Raw genomic sequence first — 22,445 nt, 5'->3', positions numbered from 1 at the left:
AACACCTCTCCCCATCAGGGAGTAGGGCCGGAGGCCATGTGCTTCTCTTGCCCTCCACTCACATCCCAAGCACTAGCAAGTAGTGAGTGGGTAACAGGATGGACCTGGTAGCTTGTAAAGCAGATTTGGGGCTCACAGGCCCCTGTATCTTCGCCCACATTCCTCTAAGGAGGCCCACTGAGAGGGCACATGTCCAAGACCAAGACCATCACAACCTGGGACCTTACATCCTGCCTTCCCCAGGCCTTCCCTAAGGCCCCAGAGGAGTTCCTGAACTAGAGGGAGGAACTCTGGCATCCCTACCCACGGGACTCACACTGTAGGCCTCAGTTTCGGGGTGACCTACAGAAGAGTGGGAATTGAAAAGCTTGGGTGAGTTTGAGGCCTGGTTTATTGCCCAAAGATAGTGGACAAAAGTGGGAGAGAGGGTGTCTGGTCCCTGCCCTCCATGTGCTGGGGCCCAGGGCATGACCTCCATTGCCCACCACTACCCTCCCCATCCCCTCTCTCCCAGCTGCCCTGATGGCAGACCCCACCTGACACTCATTCTGGAGCCTTGCTCTTATCCCAGCAAGGAGGAGTGAGCATCTGGCTGAGGTGGGTGAATTTAGAGGGCAGAGGGAGACCAGAGGAAGTTCAGCCAGGTGGGGGTCAGGGGATGGGGATACAGATTCCTCCTTACACTTGCCTTGGGGGTGGCCCCAGGCCTAGGAGGGGCTTCCAGGGAGTTTGAATTGTGGATTGGACTCACTAAGGCAGATGGTTGGGGTGAGCCTGCAGGGCTGGCTTCTCTGGAACTGTACCTGGCCAGGGCAGAGTAGGCTGCTCTTGCAGCGAGTCTTTGAGGGGAGATGGTGCTGCTGAAACCCATGGCTTGGTCTTCCCTTTTGCCATTGATGGAGACCAAAAAAGACTTCTGAATGCCTAAGGAGAGTTTAATTCCTTTTGTTTTTTTCCATTAGGCAAGTGTGAAGGGAGTTGTGGTGGAGCTGAAGACCTGGGTGAGGATGAGGTGGATGATATCTTGGAGGAAGGAAGGTGGCAGGGAGGTGTGCAAATTCAGTGAGGCAGGCACCAACATCTATGCACAAACAGCTGCACAGTCATATACTCAGACCCACTCTCACCTGCCTATCCTAGTCATGTATACCCATGCAGAGGACCCAAAGCCCTACCCAGATACGCTGCAACTTGCTCACAGCCTCCCACAGATGTGTCTGTGTATGTGTGCAGAGGCTGGCACATGTGTACACAAAAGCTTCTACACACAGACAGGTGCACATGCAGACTCATCCCCACACATGCATACACACCGACACTGACACACAAGCCCAGACCTTTTCAGAGCTGCAGAAGGAGAGACTGGCACCCAGAGTAGCACAGGCACATGCACACACATACACACACACTCCCCTGCCTTTCCACCCAGGCCTTCCCCATTCCCAGCTGTGGTCTGGGCCCACAGTCTAGAATCGGGTGGCATTGTGGTGAGCAGGCAGTGCAAGGTGGGGGGAGGGCGTGGCGGGGGGTAGCTCCTCCAGGAATACCCTGGGGGGCAGTGGGGGAGAGCGGGGCTCAGGCCTGGCACAGCATAGAGTGGCTCGGGTGATGAGGCGGTCCAGGGGCTTCAGGGAATGCATCCAGCGAGGCAGGAAATCCCATGTCTGTAACCACTTGGGCAGATGCCGGGGACTCCGACTCTGCAGGACATTGACAAGCACCACAAAGGCGAGCAGGGCCCCGAAGGGTGTGCCTACACCTACCATGGCCTGCCAGCCTGCCATAGAGATGCCAAACACCAGTGAAGGCAGCAGCAGGAAGCAGACAAGGAGGTAGAGGACGGCAAACCAGCGGTACTTGGCTGTGCATTTCCCCAGCGCCTTGGCCATGCGGATGGGCAGGCGTGTGCATGGCACCGGGTACCATAGAAGGATGCCTGAGATGTTGAAGAAGAAGTGACAAAGGGCAATCTGCAGAGGATGAGACAGAGGGGCTGAGGTGGGCACTGGCTCCCAGGTCCTGGGTCAGGCCAGCAGGGGTAGATGATAGGAACACCTGGTCTGGGCAGCCAGAAAGTTGCCACTGAGGGCTGATGTATCTCCCCAGACCACCCCAGGGTAGCTGTGCTGGTATGAAAATATTGAAATACTTCTGGACCAGTTGGTAAATAACTACTGCCCTGAGCTCCCTACATGTTCACCACCGACCTCTCGCTCAGGAATCCCCCAGCAGATTCTGCCAAAGTCTAGCAGCTAAAGGATTGATGTCAGTTTCTGGACCCTCACTCAGTCAGTGCCTTGGCTTGTCAGTTACTCCTTCACTCCTAGAACAATTCCCCCTTTGCCATTTTCAACCCTGTGCCCCACAATGGATTTCCCCAACTGCGCCAGGCCCCCTCTTATTGCACCTCTTCCTCTTCCTTATGGCGCAAATCTGACTCACTGCCATTTATTGCTGTGATTATGAGCAGTGTCTTCCTGTTAGATGCTGAGGTCTTGAGGGTGGTATTGGGTCTACTTTGCTCATATGGTTCCCATAGAGCATAGTAGGTGGCCCTTAGTAGGCAGTCAAAATGTTTGTTGCATGTTGTCACATCTTTGTCAGGCCCCACACCCCGATTCCAGATCCATCCTGCCCGAGGCGGTGCTATGCTCCCAGCATACCTGGAAAGCACTGGACAGCTTCTCCCGGGGGCTGGCCAGGGCAGCCAGGATGGCCGTGGTGGTGGTGCCGATGTTGGAACCCAGTGTGAGTGGGTAGGCCCGCTCAATGCTGATCACACCGAGGCCTGGGGGCAGAGGGAGAGGAGGTGGGACTCCCAGCGTCTCCTTCAGCCCTTTCCCTGCCAGCCCTGTCCCACCCCACTCCACCTCTGCATGGACACTCACCGATGAGTGGGGTGATGGCTGAGGTGAACACAGAACTGCTCTGAACCACGAAGGTCATGCTGGCACCCACCACCATGGCAAAGTAGCCTGTGACCCAGGTGAAGGGGGCAGGGAAATCTGCAAAGAAACCCCATCCCAGCAGGCCGGGGTCAGAGCGGGGGCATTGGGAGAGCAGACCTCTGTGGAAAGGAGGCATTTGGAAGCCACTTTCCCAGTAGGACCTTGTCAGTCTCCTGTTCAGCTGCAGTGCAGTGGCTTCCATTGGCCTTTTTGCTCCTGGATTAAAGTCCTTTCTCAGTCTGGCTTCGTCAGGTGACCATGACTTTGTTGGGGCTGTTCCCTCTGGTGGGAATATCCTACTCAGCATCCAAATATTCATCCTCAGACTCAGCATGGATGTCACTTCCTCTGGAAAACCTTCCCTGACCCCCTGCTCTCTAACAGACAGACATTTTCTCCCTTCTCTGAGCTCCCACAGCCTCATGATACCCCTTATTCTAGCATTTGTCATGCGGCCCCTCCCAGTGGATGAAGTTTAATATGAAAATCAAGACCAGGCAAGGTGGCTCACACCTGTAATCCCAGCACTTTGGGATACTGAGATGGGTGGATCACTTGAGGCTGGGAGTTCAAGACTAGCCTGGCCAACATAGTAAGATCCTATCTCTATTTTTTAAAAAAAATTATGGTTAAAAAATAAAGAGGCTGGGCACGGTGGTTCACATCTGTAATTCCAGCACTTTGGGAGGCCAAGGCGGGAGGCTGATTTGAGGCCAGGTATTCAAGACTAGCCTGGCCAACATGGCAAAACCCTGTCTCTACTAAAAATACAAAAATTAGCCAAGTGTAGTGGCATGCACCTGTAATCCCAGTTTACTCAGGATCACTTGAACCTGGGAGGCAGAGGTTGCAGTGAGCTGAGATCGTGCCACTGCACTCCAGCCTGGGTGACAAGGAAGACCCTGTCTCAAAAAAACAAAAAAGGGGCCGGGCATGGTGGCTTACACCTGTAATCCCAGCACTTTGGGAGGCCAAGGCAGGTGAATCACCTGAGTTCAAGACCAGCATGGCCAATATGGTGAAACCTCATCTCTACTAAAAATACAGAAAAAAAAAAAATACAGAGAAAAAAGCTGGGTGTGGTGGCGCACACCTGTAGTCCCAGCTACTCAGAGAGGCTGAGGCAGGAGAATTGCTTGAACCCAGGAGGTGGAGGTTGCAGTGAGCCAAGATCGTGCAATTGTACTCCAGCCTAGGGTGACAGGGGAGACACTCCATCTCAAAGAAAAGAAGGGGGAAGGAACAAAAATCAGATGGTGTTGCTCCCCTGCCCCAAAAGTCTTCTGAGTACTCATGTTACTCTCAATAAAATCCAGCCTCTGAGCAAATCCTGGAGACCCCATGCTCTGGCCCCTTCCCTGCCATCTCACTGACCCCACTCAGCCAATCCCCTTGTTCATCCTGCTTTTTCCAGCTACTGGCCACCCTTCTGTGCCACCGACCTGCCAAGCTGGTTCCTGCCTCTGAGCCTTTGCACATACTGTTCCTCCACCCAGAGTGCTCTTCATCCGCATCATAGCTACTAGGGTAGCTGCTCCGAGCGGCCTCAGACTACCCATTGGAAGCTGTCTCTTCCATACCCTACTGCATTCCATTTTTCTATGTCCTTGGCAGGTACCTCTCTCTGAATTTATCCCCCTAATTCATTTATTTTCCTTCCTTCTTTCTTTTTCTCTATTTTTTTCGAGACAGGGTCTCACTCTGTTGCCCAGGCTGGAGTGCAGTGGTGCCATCATAACTCACTGCAGCCTCAACCTACTAGGCTCAAGCAATTCTCCCACTCAGCCTCCTGAGTACCTGGGACTACAGGAGCACACCACCATGCCCAGCTAATTTAAATTTTTTTTGTAAAGACAAAGTCTCGGTTGGGCGCTGTGGCTCACACCTGTAATCCCAACACTTGGAGAGGCTGAGGCAGGCAGGTCACGAGGTCAGAGTTTGAGACCATCCTGGCCAACATGGTGAAACCCCATCTCTACTCAATAACACAAAAATTAGCTGGGCATGGTGGTGCACACCTGTAGTCCCAGCTACTCAGGAGGCTGAGGCAGGAGAATCACTTGAACCCAGGAAGTGGAGATTGCAGTAAGCCAAGAACACACCACTGCACTTCAGCCTGGTGACAGGGCAAGACCCCGTCTCAAAAAAAAAAAAAAAAAAAAGACAAAGTCTCGAAGTCTTGGCCAGGCGAGGTGGCTCAGGCCTGTAATCCCAGCATTTTGGGAGGCCAAAGTGGGTGGATCACCTGAGGACAGGAGTTTGAGAGCAGCCTGGCTAACATGGTGAAACCCTGTCTCTACTAAAAATACAAAAACTTAGCTGGGCATGGTGGCAGGCACCTGCAATCCCAGTTACTTGGGAGACTGAGGCAGGAGAATCACTTGAACCCAGGCAGGGGAGGTTGCAGTGAGCCAAGATTGCACCATTGCACTCCAGCCTGGGCAATAAGAGTGAAACTTGGTCTCAAAAAGAATAAAAAAAGACAAAGTTGGCCAGGTCTGTTGGCTTACGCCTGTAATCCCAGCACTTTGGGAGGCCGAGGCGAGTGGATCACCTGAGGTTGGGAGTTTGAGACCAGCCTGACCAACATGGAGAAACCCCGTCTCTACTAAAAATACAAAAGTAGCCAGTCGCGGTGGTGAATGCCTGTAATCCCAGCTTCTGGGGTGGCTGAGGCAGGAGAATTGCTTGAACCTGAGAGGTGGAGGTTGCAGCGAGCCGAGATTGTGCCATTGCACTCCAGCCTGGGCAACAAGAGCAAAACTCTGTCTCAAAAAAACCAAAACAGAACAAAAATACAAAAGAAAAAAAGTTTCATTACGTTGCCCAAGCTAGTCTTGAACTCCTGGGCTCAAGCGATCCTCCTCCTTCAGCCTCCCAAAGTGCTGGATTTACAGGTGTGAGCTACTCACCAATCTCAGTATTCATTGCTTGCCTCCCTCTGCTGTGAGCCCCTGAGGGAAGACCCATCTCTATTTGTCTCACCTCTATCCCTGGCACTATACCTTCCTTGTCACACAATGGGGGCTTAAGGTCCCCACTTGCTAAAACTGAACCACAGCCAGAGGCAGCCACAGGTCTCCAGCTGTCAGCACCTAATTGGCCTCAGAAACCACCTTCTTCACATCGGGAAACTGAGGCGCAGAGATGGTAGGGTTTACCCAAATCAAGGCAGTGGCAGGACTTAACAGGATCTGAAAAGGCCCATCCTGCAGCCCTGCCCAGCCAACTGCTCGCAGCTTACCAGTATTGATAACCTTCTGGATGACCTTGGCCACCTGGCCCTTGAGCAGAGAGTTGAGCATCTTGACGAGGAGGATGAGGCAGGTGCACAGCAGCACCAGGGATCCTGCCAGCAGGATGAGCCCCACAGCCAGGTCTGGCAGGCCCGTGTCCACAAAGATGTGTTTGCCTGCAGGGGTTGGAGCTCCTGACAGCTGACCTCACACCTGGCTCCCGGGTCCCCACCTTTGCCACCCAGTTGGGTTCTGAGCCTAAGGCCCCATGCAGGCTCCTTAAGCCTCAACACTGGAGCCTGATCCAGGCTCAGGAGCTGGCTGGTTGCCAGCCATCCTTCCTGGGTCTGTACACAACAGTGGTTGGGCGTGGGATGGCCCTGCCACTGCCAGGCTCTGCCCTTGCCTGCAGGACACCTCCCATGTTGCAGGCACTTACATTTCTCCATAGTGGCATTTCCAAGGGTCTGGCTGGAGTTAGCCTCTGCCCTGGACGTGGAGGTGGGAGCCTAGATTAAGAGGAGGGTTACTCAGTGAATTAGGAAAATACAACCTGAGGTTGGGGCTGAGATGGGGGTTGGGAGGGATGGGGAAGATGGAGATGGGCCGCCTGCTCTGTGACCATGGATGGATCTCTGAGCCTGTCTCTTCCACTGAGGACACGTGGTGAAAGTACCTGCTGCACAAGAATCTGTCCCTCTATGTGTTCTGCCCTGTCACTCCACTGGCCCAACTATACCCGGGGTCACATCCAATGGCTTCTTGTCTTTGTTTTCCTCCATCTCTCAGTGGTATTGGGTGCTGCTGAACATGCTCCTGTTTGTCTGAAAACACCCGCTACCTCATCTTTCATTACCAATCCCTTTCTTGGTGCCCCTTCATCAGCATCCTGGCTCCATCCTCTCCTCCAAGACACCCTTAGCCCAAGCTCCATTCTCCTCTAGATCAATTCCTTATCCTCAGGGGGTGCCAGGGACAGAGGGCCCAGCTCACACATCTCTTCTGTCCACCTACTGTCAGTGGGGCAAAGTGGCCCCTTAGGGAGGCCCTACAATTCAGAGGTCCACAGGGCTGGGTGGGTAACCTAAGTGAGCAGCTTGGGCTATGTGTGGAAGACGTGGGGAGAGTTTCTCCCAGCCCTATAGAGTCAGCAACTACTCAGCTCCTGACCACTGTCACCATCCAGGGACGCAGCCTAGCGTGGCTAAATTGCCGAGTTTCTATGAAAGAAGCCACAACTCTGAAGTTCTAGATAAAATCTCCCAATCTGGGCCCAGTGCAGTGTGGCTCATGGCTATAATCCTAGCACTTTGGGAGGCTAAGGTGAGAGGATTACTGGAGGCCAGCAATGGGAGGCCAGCTTGGGCAACATAGCAAGACCCTGTCTCCACAAAGACAATTAGTCAGGGCATGGTATACGCCTGCAGTCCTAGCTACTCAGGAAGTTGAAGCAGGAGGATCTCTTGAGCCCAGGTGGTCGAGGGCAGAGTGAGCTATGATCACACCCAGCCTGAAAGACAGTGCAAGACTTTATCTCAAAAAACAAAACCCTTCAAAAGCAGCAAACTCCCAATCTGTAAATACTGGCAACCACGTTGAGATATCCTTTACAATTCAACGAAGGTCAGCAGAAGCAGCCCAGTCTGGCCTGTGGACAACTAATTTGTAGCCTTGTTGGGTTAAGAAGTTATTTATTTATTTATTTTGAGACAGCGTTTTTGCTCTGTTGCCCAAGCTGGAGTGCAATGGCACGATCTTGGCTCACTGTAACCTCCACCTCTTAGGTTTAAGCGATTCTCCTGCCTCCACCTCCTGAGTAGCCAGGGTTACCGGCATCTGCCACCACGTCTGGCTAATTTTTTGTATTTTTAGTAGAGATGGGGTTTCTCCAGGTTGGCCAGGCTGGTCTTGAACTCCTAACCTCAGGTGATCCACTCACCTCAGCCTCCCAAAGTGCTGGGATTACAGGCATGAGCCATCATGACTGGCCAAGATAAGAACTTTCACAGCACCTGGTGTAACATCAGGGTTTATTTTAGCGGGATGTGCTCCCTTGAATGGGACACTGTGCTCATCTGTGCTCCCAGTTCACCACATCAGGGCCTTGGGGACCCATCAAGCCTGGGCCTGAATGGCAGGCCAAGAAGCCTAGGAAAAATAGCCTCTGATGGGCTAGATGGGAAAACCAGGCCGGGAAAGTGATGGTAACTGCCACGAGGGTAAGGGAGAGAGAAAGCCAGGTGTTTGCTGTCAGGCAGATCTAAGTTCAAATCCTTCTTCTTATACCAACTACCCTGGGTAAGCCATGCCACCTCGCAGAGCCTGTTTTCTCTAAAGCAGGGTAATAGAAGAGCTGCTGCAAAGGTTTTAGGGGGAAATGTGTTTAAAGCGCTCATTGCAGGGCATGGCTTCCAATACCAAGCGACCCTCTCCCTCCCTGGGCCCGTTCAGGATCACATTGTGGGGAGGCTGCGTGTGTGACTGACTACCTAGGTCAGGACCAGTGGCCCCTGCAAACAAACCTGAGGACCCTGGCCCTGCTGGGGAGGAGCCTACTGGACCTTCCTGGGAATCCCCAGCCTAGAGGCCCAGGGAGCAGACAACCCCCTGAAATGAGTGGGTGCCTGATCAACCTGTGCCCCACTCACCTAACCTGGGCTGGGCCCAGCGGTCTCCAGGGGGAGGACTGTGGGGCCCTGGGGAGGGTGGGGGAGAATGGGGAATTTTACTGGGGTTCCAGCTTAGGGCTGGACTTAGGGCTGTCAGAGGCAGCAGCGGGGCAAAGCTGAGGGCCAAGCCCTCTAGGTTTTTAGAATCTTGACCTCCCTAGCTGGGGACATGTGGCCCCAGCTGAGAGCCCGGAGACCCTAAAGTACAAGAGAGGAAGGTAGAGGTGGCAGGAGGAACAAAGCCAAGCAGAGAGGGAACTGCGGGAGGGAGCAGGCCCTGTGGCTTCCTGATGAGGCAGAGGGAGAAGATGGAAAGTCCAGCTTAGATAAAAGAGCTGGGAGACCCAAGATCTGGGGGCATTTTCCCAAGATGTGCCCATCCCTGCCTGGGCCTGGGGTCAGGTGGAGAGGCCAGAGGGGCCGGAAGTGGGTGGTGGAGTGGCTCCGTGGGAAGAACAGAATGGGCCTGTGGACGGCCCTAAGCCCATACCCCAGCTAAGCCATTCCCAGCTGTGTGTCACGGGAGCAAACACTTAACCTCTCTGGGCCTGAAGTCCATAATGCTGCCCACCTTTTACCAGGGGCTAGTTGGAAGCATTTTGGAAGAAAGAATTGGGCTTTAAGTGCCTACAGGGACACCCTAAATTAAAGAGGCCCCTCTGGGAACTGAAGGAGGTGATTAAGCTCACAGGAGACTGTCAGGATGTGGGTCTGTACAGTAGTTCCCCCGCAAAGGAAGGGGAGCCCTAGGGCCTTTGTTCTGGAAGCAGAGGGAGAGCACTGTGCCAGCAGCACCATCTGGTGGCGGAAAGAAGAACTCCTCCTTAGAGCAACACCCGCTACCTCTGGAATGGTCTCCACCTGGCTGTGGTCACCTGGTGGTGTTCAGGCCTGACGGGCAGCATGGGAAGCAGACATACATAGTAGAATGTCAGACTGGTGAGTGAGAGAGGCAACGAGATAGGATTCCATCAGGATTTATAACCTACCTCGATTACATGGACTTGGGCAAGCTACTGCACTTTTTTGGGGCTCAGTTTCCTCATCTGTAAAATGGGGGATGTGATAATTTCTGCCTCCTAGGTTGCAAGTCCTCAAAAGATGCTTGTTTAAACCAGGCAGGTATTGTTGACAATCCACAGCGTGGCCACGTAAGAAGGTGAGTCCCAGGACACTCTCGGGATCCCGAGAGACTCATGTGTCTGAACACTACAACTGCCGCTGGTTCTTCTTTCCCCATCTGGAAGGCCTCGGACTCGCCTCCTCCCCCTGGTGCATCGCTTCCCTGGAGACTGGTTTGGGCGAGCTTGGGTCCAGCGTGGTGAAAGCTGAAGTCAATGGGAACAGGTTGTAAGGGAGCACAGAGAGACTCTGTGGCCAAAGGACAAACCCAAGTCTTCAGGCAGGAGGAGCCCGGAGGCACTTCACACTTTGCAAGGGCAAGCGCATCTATCACTGCGTGAGTCACACTCCTTCAGGGCACGGTCCCAGGAAGAGGATGAAAGTGAGAGCTCGGGTCCCACCCACCAGCTCTCCAAGCCGAGGAAATCAGCCCCTCCCCTGCTATTAAGGGAAGTGTTTCCTGCTAGAGCCAGGAAGAGAAACCAGCTGGACAAGCGGCAGCTTCAGCCATAGAGAAAGGCCCGAGGGCGGCCTCCGCACACTGAGCCTGGGTGAGGATGACTTCAGGTGAGGACGCAGAGGCTGCAGGTTGAGAGCTGCCTGAAGCCGCAGCAGGTGGCCGGCGGGGAGCTCAGAGGCAGCGAGGAACAGAGCTCTCTTCCATGGCTTGCTTTTTGCGAAGATCAAAGTGTGTGATTTCTCTCCCTTCCACATTTTGCTATAAAGTAGAGGCTTGTGATTCAGAGAGCTCTGAGAGTGCCCAGAGAGCTCGTGAAAAGGCGGTTGATGTATTAAAGAGGTCACGAAGTCAGCGTAAAAGCTGTCTGCTGGGGCTTTTTGTTGTCAGGCTGCTTTGAACAGCTCAGAGGCTGAGCTGGAGCAACTTCAGACGCAAAGGAACATCGCAGGGCGAGTCAGATGAGTGTTTTCTGTTCACACCAGGATAAAGATCCAGTCACACGGAGCAGCCAGTGGAAAGGGTGAGGGGAAAGTCTTGTGCTTGTGCTGTGGCTCCGGTTTCCTCACATCTCCTTCTACATGGAGTTACATCTTGTATGTAAGCATCAAGGAGAAGCAAATATAGTGGGTTGTGGTTTGGATGAAGCATTTTCCTTTTTATGGCTGAGTAAGGAAGTGTGTTAATTGCCTGCTTCCTCGCCAGCCTGGCATAACTAGTGGTCCGTGAGTGTCCACTCAATTCAAACAGATCTCCCCAGCATTAGAAGCAGCAGAAACAGTGCAGAAGGACAAGGGACTCCTGCCTGTGGCAGTCTCCAGGAGAAGGAACCCCAATGTCAGCACAAGGGGATGTTGTGTCCCCAAGGAGGTCCCCATGCAGCCCACCTTCCTGTTCACCCTACTTTCCTGGGTATCCTTATAACACTCTGCCTCCTCCCTACATTACCTGGGTCCCAAAACATGGCCCAGCTGTCACTAACCCCTCTGGGGTTCTCAGGCCCTGACACTGTGGGACAAGCTCTGGCACGTTTCTTAGCCTCTCTGAATCTGTGTCTCTACCTGTGAAACCCGAGGGTTCAGCTACATCAGTGGTTCTCAGATTTGAGCGCAGAGCCCAGCTGGAGGAACTGCTGAAGCATAGGCCACTGAGCCCCACTCCCAGATTCAATTTCCAGATTCAATAGGTCTAGAGAAGGGCAGGGTGATTTGCATCTCTCCCCAGGCGGTACCCAAGATGCTGGTCTGGGACCACACTTCAAGAACCACTGGGCTAGGTCAATTACATAACAACTCTCATTGATTGGTGATGTCTGCCTAAGGGAATGTGTGAAGTTGGGAGGAATTAGCAATGTTTACCATCAGCACAGTAGAAGGGCCACATATTTGCCCTCTCCTGGCTAAATGATCTTCAAGGTCTATCTGGAGCATTTTAACAGACAATGAAACCAATAGTCTGAAGAGGGAGTCCTCTTACCTGGGGCTAGGCCTGAGACTTACCGCTGTGGAGTCTGGGTGGCACCAGACCCGGATGAGACTGTGGTTCCTCAGGGACTCATCACCAGTGGCAATGCTGGTTATCACGGACTTGTCCAGCTGTGGGAAAGATGTGGGTGGGGGAGTGAGGGAGGGTGGGTCCCTTGCTACCCCCACCCTTACCCCACGCCAGGCTCTGCTGTCACCTGGATGATGAGCTTTGTGAAGGGCTCTGTGATGATCTTGAGCAGGTCAGGAGCGTCACGGCCACCATGGATGTTGAAGGAGGCCACCACAAGTTGAGTAACGTGGTGCAGGTAGCCAGTGGCAGCCTCCAGGGGCAGCAGGACCAGAACGGACAGCCAGTTAAAGCAGTCATGCACCGTGGCCCCTGCGAAGGCCCTGGGCAGGGAGGCCACATTGCAAGGCAGTCTGGAGCCAGAGCACAGACACACCTGGGGTTCCTAGCATCTGGGGCTGCCCTCCCCCAAGCACATACCCCCAACTCCCAGCCCCCCTCACCGCCGGAAGTCAGTCCTGTCCCCCGCCTGCATCAGGGCCACGATGGTGTTGGTGACAGAGGTACCGATGTTGGAGCCCATGATGATGGGGATGGCAGAGCTCACCTCCAGCACTGGTAGAAGAGAAGGCATCCTAACGAATTTGGGGGTCACCCAGCTCCTGCCCCACCACATTTCTTGTCAGGCCCCCTACCCACATCCCAGTCCCCAGTGGCTGCTACTGCCATGCTGCTGAGTCTGCCTAACCTTGGTGTCACAGGTACACGTGGGCTCGTGCTGTGCATGTACAGGTATGTGCATTCATCCATGCGAGTAGATGTACATGCACCGCGTGTGGTGTATGGATGTGAACGTGTGCATGTGTGAGGCCTGCGTTATGAGGGCTCATGGGATTGTGTCCTATGTACAAATAGGGATTTGTGCTTGCGTGTGCACACATGTCCCTGAGTGTGACGGTTAGTTTTATGTGTCAACTTAGCTAGGCTGTGGTACCTAGTTATTCAACCCAATACTAGCCTAGGTGTTCTGTAAGGCGTTTTGTAGATGCAATTCATGTCTATAGTCAGCTGACTTTAAGGAAAGGAGATTATCTTCGGTAACCTGGATCAGTCTCATGCAATAGGATGAAAGGCCTCAAGCAGGACTGAGGCTTCCCTGAGGAAGGAGAAACTCTGTGTGAACTGCAGCCTGGGCTCCTGCCTAAGAGTTCCCACCTGCCCTTCCAATGCCCTGGCCCACAGATTCCTGACTTGCCCAGACAGCCCCACCATGGGGGAAGCCAGTTCCTTGCTATAAATCATCCTGGTTGCATACAGCTGGAGTTTGGGCTCCTTTGGTGTCCCTGGCTGATACAGGAGTCAGGCTGAATGGAGGCCAGCCTTCCTGTGGCCACGCTCCCCATTTGCCACCCTTCCCAGCTCCTGAGGAGCCTCTGCTGGCTCAGACTCTTGGCCATGCTTTAGGGGACAGGGTGGGAAATGGAGCCCTGCCCTTTGCTCTCAGCCCTTGTTCCATCCTTGCCCCAGACCCGAAGCCCTGCCTCGCTGCCCTAGTCCCCAGACAATTAGACCCAGTGCCTCCAGGCTCTTCCCCACCCTGGTGGGCCAACTCACAGCCAGAGGAGACCATGCTGACGATGATGGATGTGGAAGTGCTGGAGCTCTGCACCAGCACCGTCACCAGGATCCCTACCACCAGCCCAGCCACCGGGTTGGACAGGATGGCATTATCCTTGAAGATGTCACCAGCCACCTTTCCTGGGGAGCATAAGCCAGCATTGTCCAAGGCCCTTCAGGAACCCCTCCTGGGTCTCCTGCACCCAGGCCCTACCTCCAGCCAGCTGGAAGGCTGAGCTGAGCACATCCAGGGAGCAGACGAAGAGGTAAAGGAAGGTGAGCGTCAGCAGCACCTTGAGCAGCATGGCACCAGCCTGGCACAGCTTGGGGAACAGCCTGGGCTCTGGAGGGGGGCAGCCATGAGCACAGCAGGCAGAGGCCAGGGCAGGAACTGCTGCTGCCCCTGCTGCCCCCCACCCAGGCCCACCTGGCTTCTGCTCCTCCTCCAGGGCCAGCTTGGCAGGCAGTGGCTCATGTCGCTCCAGTACCTCCCCACAGGGGCAGGTGTGCTCGGCAAGGGCCACAGGGCCCAGGTTGGGAAAGGCATAGGCAGAGGTTCCTGGGATCCTGTGCAGGACTGGGGAGGGAGGCTGGTCAGGAACTCCTAGAGGCCTCAAGGTGGGGAGGTGGGGAGGGACAGGCAGGAGAAGTGGCCTCACCCGGGATGTGGGCAACCGTGGGCAAGCAGGATCCAGGGTGTGGGAGCAGCACTCACCCTGAGGGCTGGGCACATAGGCAAAGGCTGCCCCTCGCATCACGTGCCCCCCACGGACTGGGAGTGGGGAAACAGCAGGGGTCCCCAGTCTCTCTCCATAGGACAACATCCTGGGCACCGCTGTGAGGCCTGCAGGTCAGTGGATCACAGGAACACTGAATGGCAATGGCTGTGTCCTGGACGCTCACGCCCACACACCCTCACCTGCATAAACTTCCATGGTGCATGATTCCAAACACACACCCGGGAAAGCACACCCTCCAACCTCACCACCACCACACACACCCCTCTGAGACTCACATGTGCACATCTGTGCTGGACACCTGCATGTGAGTCTCGGAGGGGTGTGTGTTGTGGTAATGAGGTGTTCATTCATTCACTCATTCACTGAATATTATTGAGCTCTAGCCCAGGCTCTGAACCAGATATGCTGGGATATAGTGGTGATAAAAGATGCTGAGATCTTGGCTCACTGCAACCTCTGCCTCCCAGGTTCAAGTGATTCTCCTGCCTCAGCCTCCCAAGTAGCTGGGATTACAGATGCCTGCCACCATGCCCAGCAAATTTTTTGTACAAACTCCTGACCTCAGGTGATCCGCCCACTTGGCCTCCCAAAGTGCCTGGCTGGACTGACATGTTATATGGGGCACGCTGAGGTGGGTACAGATAGGACAGAGATGAAGGGACTGGAGTGCTGGGTTGTTTCCTACTCGGAGCTGGGGGTAGGGTTGGGATGTGAGGGCCCTGGGCTCACCTTGGGGTTCTGTTTCCACTTCAGCTCAGCAGCTTAAGGAAGCCTCCAGGACCCTGAGGAGAACTGGGACCCTCCTCCTTTATACCCTCGGGTCAAGGGCAAAGTCCCTAGAACCCTAGCTGCCCTCCCTCTGTTCCCCGATTAACCTCACCGCTGAGATTCCTCCCGGTTAATTGCTAATCGTCAGCTCTGCATGGGGAATCTGTGGTCAGGCTCTCCCATCAACCACGATCCAGACACATCCCCCACCCCCAGGCAGAGACCCTGATGTCACTCAGCACCTTGTTCCCAGGGTTCCCTCATTCCTGGCCTGACAGGACTCCCCAGGGAGTGACCTAAACATCCTGTGGCCTTCAGAGGTTGCCGTGAGCTGAGATCTCACCACTGCCCTCCAGCCTGGGTGACAGAGAGACTCCGTTTCAAAAAACAGACAAACAAAAACATCCTATGGCTTTGCCAAGCGTCAGGGTGTCTGTGAGTCTGTGGGGATTGGGGTTGGGGGAACTCAGAGGAGGAGTGTGAGATGAGGCCCTAACCCGGAGAGGCCACAGAATGTTGAATCGTGGCGGGTCTCTCATGCCCGACTCTGGGTCCACGACGTGCGTCTGAGTGAACGTGGAGCCGCTGGCCCGACTGAGAAGGGCCTGATCTCCCTTTTAGAATGGCCCATCTGGGGTGGAGCCAGGACACGTCGAAGGGAGCCTGGAAGTGGAGAGGCCAATTAAGAGGCTGACAAAGTGGTCCAGGCGAGAGACGAGAAGGCCCGAACTAAGATGGGAATGGAGGGGCTGAGGAGAACAGGTGCATCCCAGGGACACCTGGCCAGTAGAATTTGTGATGGGAGGGAGAGAAGGAAATAGATGGCATTCGGGTCTCTGGATATTTGGTGAGGGCTGGGTTCATGCCCAGGTGGGACGGTGTCTCTGAGTCAGGGAAATGCAATCATTTCTGAGTTCTTGTGTCAGAATCACTGGGTCCTTGGGCTCGGAGGTGCTGTTAATGTCACATCGAGTTTCTCCACCTATGAGCAAGCTGACATCCCCACAGTGGGCCCAGAGACCCCGGCCCACATGACCTGTTTCTCTTCCCCGCCCATGCAGCTCAGACCCTTGGTAGGAACAGCTAAATCTGAGGTGCTCCTGATGAACTGGGGGTGTTTCTCCTTTTTAATAAAGCTGTGCTTTTTGACGTTTTGGAATTTTGCCTTCGCTGCTGTCACGGAGCTCCGGGTTTAGTGGGGGAGGCAGTTAGTTATCGATCAAATCCATCATAAGAGATGTAATTCCAAAATGCTGCGGATTTACACAGCCACCACTTCCAAATATTTATTTTGGGGGTACAGCCCCAGTGAAAGTGAGAAAATGCTGGATCTGATCAGAGCTGCTATTGGGACTCACAAAAGCAGCAGAGAAGGCGGCTCCGTTTCAGCCCCAAAGTGTCTCTTCCCAACCTCTCTGCCATTTCAGTGCCTCCCTGCCTACTGCCTGCCTCCTCCCTGGTCAGTGACAGAGTCTGTGTGTCCCCCTGGGTGGCGACTCCCACCTTGTCTGTGCACCTGGGCTCTGGCCATGGCCTCCCCAGACCTTTTCTGGGCTGAGAGCCTGCCTGGCTGGAGGTGTCTAGCGCTGTGAAAAGGTACCCAGCAGGAGGAGCTGTTTTGGAGGGAAGATGCCAAGCTCCGTCTGCTCAGGCTGTCTGAGCGGCCTCTGGCAGGAGCAGTTGGCTCTGCAAGCCAGAAGCACACACTGTGCTCAAAGGATAGGGAATGTGCCCTCGCAATGAACTCCTTTCCCCATCTACACCCTCAAGGGGCAATAAACAAACACTGACGGGCTTGCTCCAGGCCCCCTTGTTCCTGCACTGCCCCAGGAGTCTCAGCACTGCCCCAGAAGTCTCGGCTATTGGGGTGGAGGCATCCTGATCTGCCGAAGCACTCCCCACATTGATTGTCCCGGTGTCCTTGGCTGTTGTGATGGGGGTGTGCAGAGCTGAATTCAAGCCCTGGAGGAGAGGAGTCTTTTTTTCTTTTGTTGAGATGGAGTCTTGCCCTGTCACCCAGGCTGGAATGCAGTGGTACAATCTTGGCTCACTGCAACCTCCGCCTCCTGAGTTCTCACCCCATACCTGGGTCTCCTCTTCCTGATCTTGGTGAGCAGCACACGGTCCCTCCATCTGGGCCGGACACCAAGCAGGCGTCCTTGCTGTTTCTTTCCCCTCCACTTCCTCGTTTCCAAACCATTCCCCAATTCTCCCAATGTTATAGCTCCAGGAGCTCCCTGATCTTTTGCTGTCAGGCATCTCTGTGGCCACCTCCCTGGACTGGGCCTGTCATCTCCTCTGGGTCATCATGGTGGTCTCCCAAGCACTCTGTCCCAATTTCTGCCCTTGTTGCCCCTGATCCATGCTCCAAAACAGCAGACAGCAATCTTTTCAAAATGCCAAGCTAAGCCGGGCGTTGTGGCTCATGCCTGTAATCCTAGCACTTTGGGAGGCCAAGGTGGGTGGATCACCTGAGGTCAGGAGTTCAAGACCAGCCTGGCCAACATGGTGAAACCTCGTCTCTTCTAAAAATACAAAAAAATTAGCCAGACGTGGTGGCTCATACCTGTAATCCCAGTTACTTGGGAGGCTGAGGCAGGGGAATCACTTGAACTCAGGAGGTGGAGGTTTCACTGAGCTGGGATTGTGCCACTGCTTCCAGCCTGGTGACAGAGCAAGACTCCATCTAAAAAAAAAAACCAATTTCTCCAGGAGCAGCATAACTGCTGAACGGAGGGAGAGAACGATCCCAAGAACAAGTGTGCGCATCCAGGAACTGAGCAAGCTGTGGAGGCTGGCACAACCCACCATTTCTGCAATTCTTCTTCAGATCTATGTGCTCCTTAAACGCACAGTTTGTTACATGTGGGATTTCCACAGGACCTAAAGTTTGAAGACAGTCAAGGGAAGAAAACCAACATCCAGCTGGGCGTGGTGGCTTATGCCTGTAATCCCAACACTTTGGGAGGCCAAGGCAGGCAGATCACAAGGTCAGGAGTTCGAGACCATCCTGGCCAACCTGGTGTAACTTCATCTCTACTAAAAATATAAAAATTAGCTAGGTGTGGTGGCACTCATCTGTAGTCCTAGCTACTTGGGAAGCTGAGCCAGGAGAATTGCTTGAACCTGGGAGGTGGAGGTTGCAGTGATCCAAGATCATGCCACTGCACTCCAGCCTGGTGACAGAACAAGACTTCATCCAAAAAAAAAAAGAAAAAAAGGAAAAAACCCAACATTCAAGACCTTTCTGGCCAAGCACAGTGGCTCATACCTGTAATCCCAGCACTTGAAGTCTGCGGTGGGAGGATCATTTGAGCCCAGGAGTTCAAGACCAGCCTGGGCAACATAGCAAGACCCCGCCTCTAAAAAAATAAAAAATAATTAGCCAGGTGTGGTAGCATGTGTCTGTAGCTGGGAAGGCTGAGCTGAGAGAATTGCTTAAATTTGGGAAGTCAAGGCAACGGTGAGCTGTGATTGCACCATTGCCCTCCAGCCTGAGTGACAGAGTGAGACCCTGTGTCAAAAAAAAAAGACAGGTGTGGTGGCTCATGCCTGTAATCCCAGCACTTTGGGGGGCTGAGACAGGAAGATCACAGGTCAGGAGTTCGAGACCAGTCTGGCCAACATGGCGAAACCCTGTCTCTACTAAAAATACAAAAATTAGCCGGGCATGGTGGTGCACACTTGTAATCCCAGCTACTTGGGAGACTGAGGCAGAAGAATCGCTTGAACTCAGGAGGCAGAGGTTGCAGTCACTGAAGATTGCATCACTGCACTCCAGCCTGGGCAAGAAGACTGAAACTCTGTCAAAAAAAAAGAAAAGAGAGAGAGAGAGAGAGAGGAAGGAAGGGAGGGAGGGAGGGAGGGAGGAAGGGAGAGAAGGAAGGAAGGAAGGAAGGAGAGAAAGAGAGACAGAGAAAGGGAGGGATGGAGGGAGGGAGGGAGGAAGGAAGGAAGGAAGGAAGGAAGGAAGGAAGGAAGGAAGGAAGGAACCATTCTGTCCATGACCTGGATTTTTGTTTTGCAGCGGTAGGAAACTGACTAATGACCAGTGTAACCTCATAACTGGATTTCCCATCGGTGTAGTTTGAGAGCTCCTGCCTCTTCTCACAAGCAAGCTCTTTATTCAACAAATATCTAAGCTCCATGATGAGTCAGGATGGTGCTGTATGTTGGGCGTATGGCAGAGAACATCTCATCCTGGCAGTCAGACCAGCACAATTGCCATGCACACAGTCACGAGTGCACACTGCACACATCAGGGGCTCATCTCCTCTGTATCTCTGGTCAAAAAAGTGGTTCTCACCAGTGGGTTCCCTTTGGGGAACAAAGCAATACCTCTCCTGGCCCCCTTGACTTCGTCCTCTCTTGGAGAGCCTGGCCTTCAATCGGAGCTGCCCGGCCCTAAAACATTGTCTGTTCCAAGTTCTATTTTCCAGATGGGGACCCAAGGCTAAAATAAATCCTATGGGCCTAGGGCAGTGTTGGCTGACCTGAGAATGCCTCGTGCCTGTTTAGGGAATAAGCGTCCTGTGTATATTATTAATCTTGGTGGCCCAGGCACTGGTCACTCATTTACTGATAAGGCCAAAGTCTGTGGCCAAAAGAGCTGAGGCTGCTTTGGGCTTTTCTCAGAAGTCACCTCTTTCCCTGCAGCTTACTTCCTCAGTGGCTCCAGCCTATCACACTGGCCTCAGGACAAGGCCAGAGAGCAAGACTGAGTGCATGGTACCAAAGCAGGCCTGGGTCTGATGTCCAGGTCTGGACATGAAGCTCTGAGGTCTGACTTTAGACTTCATATCTTGGGCTCTGTATTCCAGGCCTGGAGCTTTTCTCCAGGTTCTGGGATCTTCTCCCTGCTGGGAGCTCCAGGCCCTGCTCTCTAAATTCTCAGGTTCAAGCTCTGAGTTCTGGGCTCTGGGTTCTGCCACCCAGTCCCCTGGCCCTAGTTTCTGGCTTCAGGTGTCAGACTTGGGGCTCTGGTTCTAGACACTGGGTTCCAGGTTCTGGGTTCCAGGCTCCGATTCCACATTCCAGACTGCCGGTTCTGCACTCCAGGCTCTTGGCTCCAACTTCCGGGTTCTGGGCTCCAAGTTCCACTTCCACACTCCAGGCTACAGGTTGTGGTCTGGGTTCCAGGTTCCTTCAGCTGGTCAGCACTGGGTCAGGAACACGGTGACCTCCCTGGCTAGTGGGGTGATCCCCACCTACCTTTCTTAGCCGGGACTTCATGCTGGCCCCCAGCACACTAGGCCAGCCTCAGGGGTGATGCTGGTTCTGTGGCAGTCGTCCCTTGCTTTCTGTCCCTGGTCTGGAGACAGGTGCTAAGATGGTTACCGAGCACCCCTCTCCCAGACCCTGCAGTTTTCACAGTCCACATGGGCAATTCATGTTCCCAGCCCTTCCTGGGCCCTACCAGGACGATTGAGGATATCAATGACGCCCCCTGGAGTTGTGCAGTTCATAGTCCTGTGCTCAGCCTGAGCTGCATTTGATTCAATGTAATGAACCAAGAGTGTTCCCCGCAACCTGGGCCTTTGTTTCCCCATGGAAGCTGACTTCCAGCATCTTCTACACCTCCTCAGAAGCCTGGGTCACCTGACTACCAGGCTAGACACGCTGTGGGGTGCGTCTTGTGATCACCCCCCTGGGGGTTGGGGCGGCTGCATCAGCACTTCCAGCAGGGGCTCCAGAAGAGCAGCCAGCGCCTTTTCCTGCCCCCTGCAACCCTGGCCCAGAATCCAGGACATCGTGCCCTGTGCTTGGCCTATGCCCATCTTGTGCCATCCTCTTCCCCAGCCCCAAGACGTGGTGAAGGTAGGGGGAACCAGAGACAAGTAGCAGATTGTCTCTTGGGGACTTGGAGCCACATGGGCTTGGGTCCCCTGCATGTCTTCAAGAAAGTCATGCCTGCACTCTTAGCCAGTGCCCTCTGCTAAATGGAGTGTTGCAAGGATACAGAGAAGTCAACCAACAAGTGTGTAGGCCAGGCACAGTGGCTCATACCTGTAATCCCAGCACTTTGGGAGGGCAAGGCAGGTGGATTACCTGAGGTCAGGAGTTCGAGATCAGCCTGGCCAACATGGTAAAATTGTCTCTACTAAAAATAGAAAAGTTAGCTGGGCATGGTAAAAATTATCCAGGCATGGTAAAAATTATCCAGTGCCTGTAACCCTAGCTACTCAGGAGGCTGAGGCGGGAGAATTGCTTTAACCCGGGAGGCAGAAGTTGTGGTGAGACAAGATCGCGTCATTGCACTCCAGCCTGTGTGACAGAGTGAGACTCCGTCTCAAAAAAAAAAAAAAAAAAAAAAAAACAAAAAAAAAAAAACTGTGTGTGCTGTCCCTTCCTCCATGCTGTGAACTGGGTGGACTGGCCCCTCTCTTCCTACATGGTAGGGTGGGGAAGTGGCTCCACCATCTTTTTCAACCACCTAGAAGTCAGCTTGGAGTAGTGGCTGTGAAACAGGCCCATGGGCTGACCAGCTGGTGCCCCTCACCCTGCCCCGGGTCTGAAGGAGGAGGTCATGGATCTGGGCCTCTCTCCCCACAGATGGGGCCTGGCCAGACTGGGAGGTGAGGATTCTGGGAGCACAGAAACTGGGAGGAAGGAAGCAGGTCTCCCTCAGCCCAGGGCTGCCTCAGGGGGTATGTTGGGAAAAGAGTCTCAAAGGAAATCATGGCAGAGGGGCACACTCTGCCGACTAAAAGGGGCCAAGAGGGGTGGTGGGCTCCAGCCTCCAAAGGAAGGATTGGGCTCCACCAAAGTATGGTGGCCCAGCAGGGACAAAGAGGGGGTCTTGGGAAGTCCTTTGTATTATTGTAATTATTAAAAATTGTATTCTTAAAAAAACAATTAAAGCTAAGGTAAAAGTCTTTTTTGATCACTACCCCCCATCCTGGTCCCCTTCCTGTTTCCCTGCTAGTTTGGCATATATCCTTCTAGAACATTCTGTCTCCTTTCTCTACACTTATAAGTGCCTGTGTGCTTGTGGTTTATATAAAGTTATCATGCCATGTGTATTGCTCTGCTTTATTTCACAGAACAACAGCACATCTTGGAGGATTTTCCACATTAGAACATGCTGTACCCAATTATTTATCTGCTGTGTGGTACTGCAGAGCATGGACACGCCACAGTGTGTTTTATTATGCCCACCCCCAGCCACATAGAGTTGTTTGTCTTTGGGTCACAGATAACCCTGCAGGGAAAGGCCCCTTCGTGCCTAAGAGTGAGTGATTCTCTAGTGGCATCACTGGGGTCACACACAGTTTTTTTTGTTTGTTTGTTTGTTTTTTCTTTTTTTTTTAGACGGAGTTTCACTCATGTTACCCAGGCTGGAGTGCAATGGCGCGATCTCGGCTCACCGCAACCTCCGCCTCCTGGGTTCAGGC

General features: G+C 53.7%; 1 protein-coding gene across 1 annotated transcript; it reads right to left on the bottom strand.

Annotated features, from left to right (window-relative positions):
- Positions 1-921: 921 nt before the first annotated feature.
- Positions 922-15,067, bottom strand: SLC34A1 (solute carrier family 34 member 1). The gene is made up of 13 exons (XM_017512859.1): positions 15,013-15,067; positions 14,259-14,413; positions 13,971-14,120; positions 13,758-13,886; positions 13,541-13,684; positions 12,430-12,541; positions 12,114-12,309; positions 11,932-12,027; positions 6,624-6,693; positions 6,193-6,360; positions 2,889-3,005; positions 2,664-2,788; positions 922-1,970 (listed from the first exon to the last, which is right to left on the bottom strand). Exons 2-13 carry the CDS (start codon positions 14,365-14,367, stop codon positions 1,467-1,469), a joined length of 1,920 nt encoding a protein of 639 aa, XP_017368348.1. The 5' UTR covers positions 14,368-14,413; positions 15,013-15,067; the 3' UTR covers positions 922-1,466.
- Between the last annotated feature and the right edge of the window lie 7,378 nt (positions 15,068-22,445).

The sequence above is a fragment of the Cebus imitator genome, unplaced genomic scaffold, assembly GCF_001604975.1.
Source record: "Cebus imitator isolate Cc_AM_T3 unplaced genomic scaffold, Cebus_imitator-1.0 Scaffold478, whole genome shotgun sequence".
Lineage (NCBI taxonomy): Eukaryota > Metazoa > Chordata > Mammalia > Primates > Cebidae > Cebus > Cebus imitator.
Note: the sequence above shows the minus strand (reverse complement) of the source record. Positions and strands in the feature narration are given on the sequence as shown.

Coding starts and splice junctions, on each gene's coding strand:
- SLC34A1 (XM_017512859.1), bottom strand. CDS start 14,367: ATGTTGTCCTATGGAGAGAGACTGGGGACCCCTGCTGTTTCCCCACTC. Junction 12,028..12,113: donor TCACAAAGCTCATCATCCAG/GTGACAGCAGAG, acceptor TCTTTCCCACAG/CTGGACAAGTCCGTGATAAC. Junction 6,361..6,623: donor AAATGCCACTATGGAGAAAT/GTAAGTGCCTGC, acceptor CAACCCCTGCAG/GCAAACACATCTTTGTGGAC.